Here is a 6,740-nt window from a genome sequence, read left to right on the forward strand (position 1 = left end):
CTGAAAGGGCGAACATGTTTGGTGTGACGGGGATTCGAACCTGCGACCCTCAGATTTGCCGGGCCTATAAATAGACTAACTGAGGCCTAGAAAGTTCTACACACTACGAGATAATATGATGTAATAATACTGGAGAAAATATTAGAAGATTCTAGTTGCATGACGCAATAATACATAATACAACACTTGTCAACTTTAGATAACTGATCTACACATACGTAAAAACCTGACTTCAGTTTGTTTTATCGATGACTTATTTATCATATAAGAAATATGGAATAAAAGAAACTCCGGTGTTCTTATTTGTAAATGTAGTTCCTTTTGTGTTGTTGATGAATTACTAATTACATGAAAAATGAGGAATAAATCATAATTATGTGTTCATATTTTTAAATTCAAATGTTAGAAATACTATGCACTAACTTAGATCAGAAACATGATAACATTTTCTTTCTATTCTTTCTACAGAGAAATGCTGAAAAATCCTACACAATCCTTTCCAAGGTCCCAGGCCTGAACCCCATTATGCCAGCTGGAGCAATGTTCATGATGGTACGTTTCATACCACTAGGACTTGATGGTTCAGTATTACTTTCCTTAAAGTTTTTCATTGTATTCATGTGTCAGAAAAATCCTGAAAACTTCTCCTGAGAAAAGAAAGTTACTCGTTGCATGATAACATTCGAAACCAATTATGATAAATTTATAGATCCAAGCCACAGTTGTCGACAACTTTTTTTTTATATTATGATGAAAGATAATGAAAAATTCCATAAAAATAAAACAAATGAGTGGAAGGAAATAGCCATTACCATATCATGTGAATATAATATTTATATTTAGAGATTAACACGATAGTTGTTGTACATTTGTTTAAAAAGAAGAAGAAAACATTTTAAATCAACCTTAATATCGTGTGGGGGAGTATGGAGTGAGAAATTGGCCTATAGGTGTATTCAAATGAATGTAATTAAAATCAATGAGGAGAAATGAACACGAGCATCGTAGTACTTGTTTAATGCTCATAATTCATAGTATAATATAAAGAATGGATTTGTTTTAAATTTCTTGCAAAGCGACAAGATGGAAATCTGCGCTAGCCGTTCCTAATTTAACAGTGATTGACTAGACTTGCTCTATTCTTTTGACAAAGAATAGTGGTAGTGACTGTCACGTTATAACACTCCTTCGGCTGAAAAGGCGAGCACGTTTGGTAACGGGGATTCGAACCTGCGACTCTCAGTTTGCCAGGTTCTTGGGGGAAATGAAACAGTTTATTCTACTTTTACTTTTGACCACTGCAGTTATCTGTATAACTCGTTTTAATGTACACAGGCGGAAAACACCATTTATTGATAAAATAAATGCCCTCCGATGGCTCAACGGTAAGCGTTAGCACCTGTACTGGTAACATTCTAGGTTTGATCTCTGCAGTTGGCTCAGGGCAGCAACCCCATCTTGCAACCTTGGGCTTAAAACAACAAAGAAAAATTAGTGTTTTAGGCACGTTATTCTCCACGTGTATTGTTTAACATCTGACATAATTGTTTACATGATTTTATTTTGTAATTTCAGGTGGGCATCGATATGGATCGGTTTGGGGAATTTAAAAGTGATCTAGAGTTTGTTGAACGCATGGTCAATGAGCAATCTGTGTTTTGTCTTCCTGGAATGGTAGGTGGCGTATTTTGAAGTAATACCAGTCATTTGTTTTTCTTAATTTGGTTACAAAGAGTCAAAATAGATTTAGTTAGTATGTTTTACTCATTAGTTTACAAATGAAATTCTTTTCGCATAGAACGAGTTTTTAATTGGTTAAGGTGCCATGTATATATATAGAAAAAGCTTTTTGTTCGTTAAAGTGGCATATTTATGTATGCATTGACCTTTTTCGTTGGCTAAAGTGGCATGTCTACGTATATAACGAGCTTTTTCATTGGTTAAGGTGGCATGTCTACATACATAACGAGCGTTTTTATTGGATAAGATGACATGTTTAAGTATAAGATGATATTATGATTACTTTGCTCCAAGATGAGATTGGAGGATCTTTTGAATAGATTAAATTTATTGTTATTTTTAAGTAAATATTAAATTTGGAAAAAAGTGCATACAATCTTTTATGTTGTCTAAGATGATATATCGACGTATAAAAACGATCTTTCTCATAGGTTAAGTTCGTTATCTGCAATGTGTTTTCGTTTAAGCAAATAAAATTAACTGCAATTAATTCTAAAGTTCACAGGATACATTTTGTTCATTTTCTTTTAATTCTCGACCGACCCTGGTGTTACTTTTGAACTTCCTAAGTTCACTCCTTGAATTCATGAAACTTTCGTGAACTGATTCATCGTATCTTCTTTCGAGACGATTATTATAGGTTACACTAAACTGAAACTAATTATTATTACGATTGTTAGATAATGTTAGAATAAAATTAGGATGAATATGGTTAGTTATTTTAGAGCAAAATGACATTGGGCTATCTCCCCGTGTCCACCGTGGGTAATCAAACCCCGGATTTTTGCATTGTTCGAAAGGCTTAAGCCGAAACGGTAGACATCAGTAACTTTGTTCATCTTAAGTTTGTAGACAATTTGGTATTTATAGTCTTCAGTTCATTATTGTTTATTAACTCATAAAAAAATGTCTAATTTTTCTTCTTGGTTTCTGTTAATGAATTTCCTTGATAAGATAAGATATACTGTGATAATCAATGCACTATTTACCTATCGGCTACTACCAGTCATTGATATATGTTTCTTTTTCTGCTCAGTGCTTTAACTACCCGGACTTCATGCGGATCGTGTTGACTGTTCCAGAAGAACAGATGCAAGAAGCTTGTGAAAGGATTGCTGATTTCTGCAGCCAACATTATGCGTGCTGTGAGAAAGCTAAGGTGAACGACACCACTAATTTTTCAGTAGAAGCCTGAGGCCAAAGTCTTGAATTTGAAACACTTCTAAATCATGAACAAGTATCCTTGGTATTTATACTCCCTGAAAGGAATCTGACAATATATTAAACTCGAAATGAAAAAGAAAAAAGCCTTCAAAATGAACATTGATCACGAGCTCATAGCTTACTAATTAAATGTTTCTATAACTCTTTCTCTCATTATATAACAGTTAATTCCCAGAGATTAGCAGCATTAAGCTGCTCAACTAATCTGCCAGATAAATTAAGTTATTCAGCACGGCGCAAATTTCTGGAATAACGCACAACTTGAGTTGTGAAACATCTTTCCGAGGGCCTTGAGCATTAATCTCCATATGCCTGCAACAAAGTAACATGTATTTAGTAATGTCGGGTTAATATATTGGATCTTTGTCTCGGTGTTAGACTCACGCAGTATTTATCTCAAATCCAAATGTCTCTAAAAATAATAAACTAATATTCGCAGTTTTTCGTGACATATGTTTTTTTTTTGAAAAAGATACGTCACTTTGTAAGGGGTTTATATGTTTCGGGTGTTGTGTTTCAGGGAATTTGGAAACGTTGTTGTTGCCTTATGTTAACTATATACTTGACAGTTCGTTTTCTTAATGAATAAATTGAAAGAAATTGGACATATAGAATGAAAGAGACGCGATTTTGTCGCAGAAATGGTTTAATTTTCTACTGGCTTTACGAGAGAACATAACTGTAATAGGAGAAAGCCTAACTTACGATTTGTTGTGTAAATTGCATTTGTTCTTCCGGGTCAAATAATTCGTGTGGTTCTGTTTAGTAACACCAGGGAACCGGTAAAAACATTTATGAACTACAGTTGTTACACATTTGAAATAATGTTATACATTCTTCTTCATGAAGAACCCTAAGAGATTGATTAAATAAAGAATGCAGTGTTAAAATTATGATAAGCTTAATACTAATGCTTTGTAACAGATATAATGTATTATAATCACGCTTCGTCAGCTGGGAAAAGATGTCCACAATGTAATAATTATTCTAAATTGCAACTTACAGCTTGTACAGTATGTTTCGATCGCTAGTGCGATCATTCTGAAGTACACACTTTTCGTTTTATGGGTGACTTTTTTTTTCACAGTTAATTGATGCTGCAAATTGTCTTTTTTAAAGTTGCTATTAACCTTCTTTAAAGCATCATTGGTCAATGGCAATTTACATCATACAAATTAGCACAGTTTACAGTTACAGTCCTTGCCAATGGTAGAAGTGCTCTCATAAAAAACAAGTACAAGTCTTTTGGGATAAGTTTGATCATCAGAATTAATCCATTTTCCATTCACTGAAATGACACGTATATAACCAACACCAGCCTTCTTGTTTTACCTGTAATGAACACTTGATTTCAATTCAAACAAACGATCTCCTACCTTAATAAAACCACTTGGCACAGAGTAGATATTATTCTGTCGTCTTACCTTACCACTACTAGTTTTATTTTCCAATCATCAAATTAACTACAATTAATTGTAGAGCACCACCATACTGGGTGCGCACTTTGAGTGGTGCGTTACAATTGTTACATAAATTACTATCTTTCAATGTCCACTCTTGAGCAAAGTTAAGCAAATCATCTATTCTTATGCTCTTTTGATGAACAGTAACCGAAATACTCATGACTGTTTGTTCCTTGTCTATAGCAATAATTTTGTTTCATTTAGTGCACTAAGTTTCTGTAGTAACACAATAGTTTATCAAAGAAAATAGGCTAGTATAAAGTTGCGCGAGTACGTGAAGAAAATGTATAGGATTTGGTGAAAGTGTGCATCAAATGGATCACCAAGCTCATTACAAATGCTAGTGCACTATAAAGTTGTGCGATCATCACTTTCATAGTTCTTGGTCAACTGTTTTATACATTCATTTGAGTCTTTGATAATTTTGTAAAGCATATCGTTGCTACATACACTGTATAATGCATTATAGTATAGCTTGACAATCCATCACTATTGGTAAAGCCTTTTATCTATTTCATAAAAAAGTTAACAATTCTGCTGTCTGATTACCAGATTGCTGCAGAATTACCGACGCTGATTTTGTTGCACACTACTGTCTGTCTGGAACAAGCTTTGCACCTCTTCTTCTAGGAAGTTACGGATGGAAGCTTGGGTCGAAATATCTGCTGGAGATAAGCATATACTATTCCTGCAGAATCCAATGCTTCTATAGAGTGAGGTTCTATGTGAATCAAATGAAGACTGGACAGACTAGTGACTCTAGAAATTTCCACAGAGATTTGGCTACAGGTAAAGATTGTGTTGCCAATGTCTGTAACAACATTGTGCAGAGTTAATCTTTGTGACTTGTGTATAGTGTTAACATATGCGCTCGCAATTAGAAACTGGCGTCGGACAACAAAAACTTTTTCTAACACCTGGAATTTAGTATCTACTTTCTCTAATTCATGTTCATCACTAAACTTTATATTTATGGTACTAAAGACACTGGGTTGATCTATGCTATAGTTAACAGAACACACAGTACCTATTGCTCCATTTACAAGTCCAAGAGTCACGTCAATGTTTCTCCTGTGCAAAACCTTGCAGCCAATCTTTATTACTATATTATTTTACAAGCCAACTGTGAGAGTATTGTTGTCACTATAGTTAGAAAGTTTTTTTCTTGATTTTTGAACGAAGATACCCATGACAATTCACCGTATCTATAGCCAGCAAACGAATTTCTCTTCCATTAAGATTTGAAAGGATTTCTTTGTTTAGCTCATCACACATGTGTTTGGAACGTAATAGATACACAGTGTAGATTGGAAGATCAGAGAGGGTTTTTAACCACTCTGTCCATTCTTCCACATACGATGCCATTATTGAAACACAACGAGTAGCTAAACAGTTTTCTAGGATTCATGATCAGTTGGACGATTGATTTTTCACTCTCATGTTTTTCAGTACAGTCTAGTTGTGTTCTTTTACATATATATAAACAAACGTCAATATGTATGTGCACTTGTTCCATATACGTTTCCACATTTCTCGACCAATCAGCACCAACTTTGACAGTGATACAGGATGACATTAGGGTCATGAGGGTTGGCCCCCATCTAATTTCGGAAAAACTACCAATGCTGTATATCTCTTAGCATTAGATTGAGCTACGTAACCACCATTGTTAAAATTCTTGAAAACAGTATGTCTTTCTTTTCAGTATTGGTACCTTTATGTATTTTTATTGATCTTTTAATGTTTATTATGTTAAGAAAACAAGGCAGAAGCACAATTTCCTATCCTTTGTTACAAACGGACGGATACCCCCTTCTCATTATAACAAGTTTTTACTGTGACCCGCGGTTTTGAAATTGCTGATCTAGCACGTCTATTTAGCATCAAGAAACACCCAAGAGTCAGGTTAACATTGCCACATTTTCATCATGTTTTGTTTTTAAGAACTCATCCACTGAGTTTGCTAATACATACCTTTTGTTCAATTGAAAAAATAACTAAACAATTTTTGCTTATTGCAGTTCTAATATTAAGGTGTTGATTATTTGAATTGGATTTTTGAGAGTATCATTATCTAATTCACCACGGCTAAGCAATTGGAGTTCCAAAGAAGATGAAGATCAATTATCAGTTTTTCATACTGTTTTTCCAGTTTCAAGAAGGAAACGAATCATGATTTGTGCTACCAGACAGTTACAGTGGATGCTAATTTTCAATCACTGATGTTTTCAATGTTTCAGTTCGTTGTTTTTTAATATCTTTTGTTTTTTGTTAGAGCTTTCTTCATCCCATTTACGGCTTCACATTACTGAA

General features: G+C 34.1%; 1 protein-coding gene across 1 annotated transcript; it reads left to right on the forward strand.

Moving 5' to 3' along the window:
• Positions 1 to 399: 399 nt before the first annotated feature.
• LOC106477015 (tyrosine aminotransferase-like) lies at positions 400 to 3,405 on the forward strand. The gene is made up of 3 exons (XM_013937622.2): positions 400 to 552; positions 1,576 to 1,674; positions 2,777 to 3,405. Exons 1-3 carry the CDS (start codon positions 400 to 402, stop codon positions 2,933 to 2,935), a joined length of 411 nt encoding a protein of 136 aa, XP_013793076.2. The 3' UTR covers positions 2,936 to 3,405.
• Positions 3,406 to 6,740: the final 3,335 nt, after the last annotated feature.

The sequence above is a fragment of the Limulus polyphemus genome, unplaced genomic scaffold, assembly GCF_000517525.1.
Source record: "Limulus polyphemus unplaced genomic scaffold, Limulus_polyphemus-2.1.2 Scaffold12549, whole genome shotgun sequence".
NCBI lineage: Eukaryota > Metazoa > Arthropoda > Merostomata > Xiphosura > Limulidae > Limulus > Limulus polyphemus.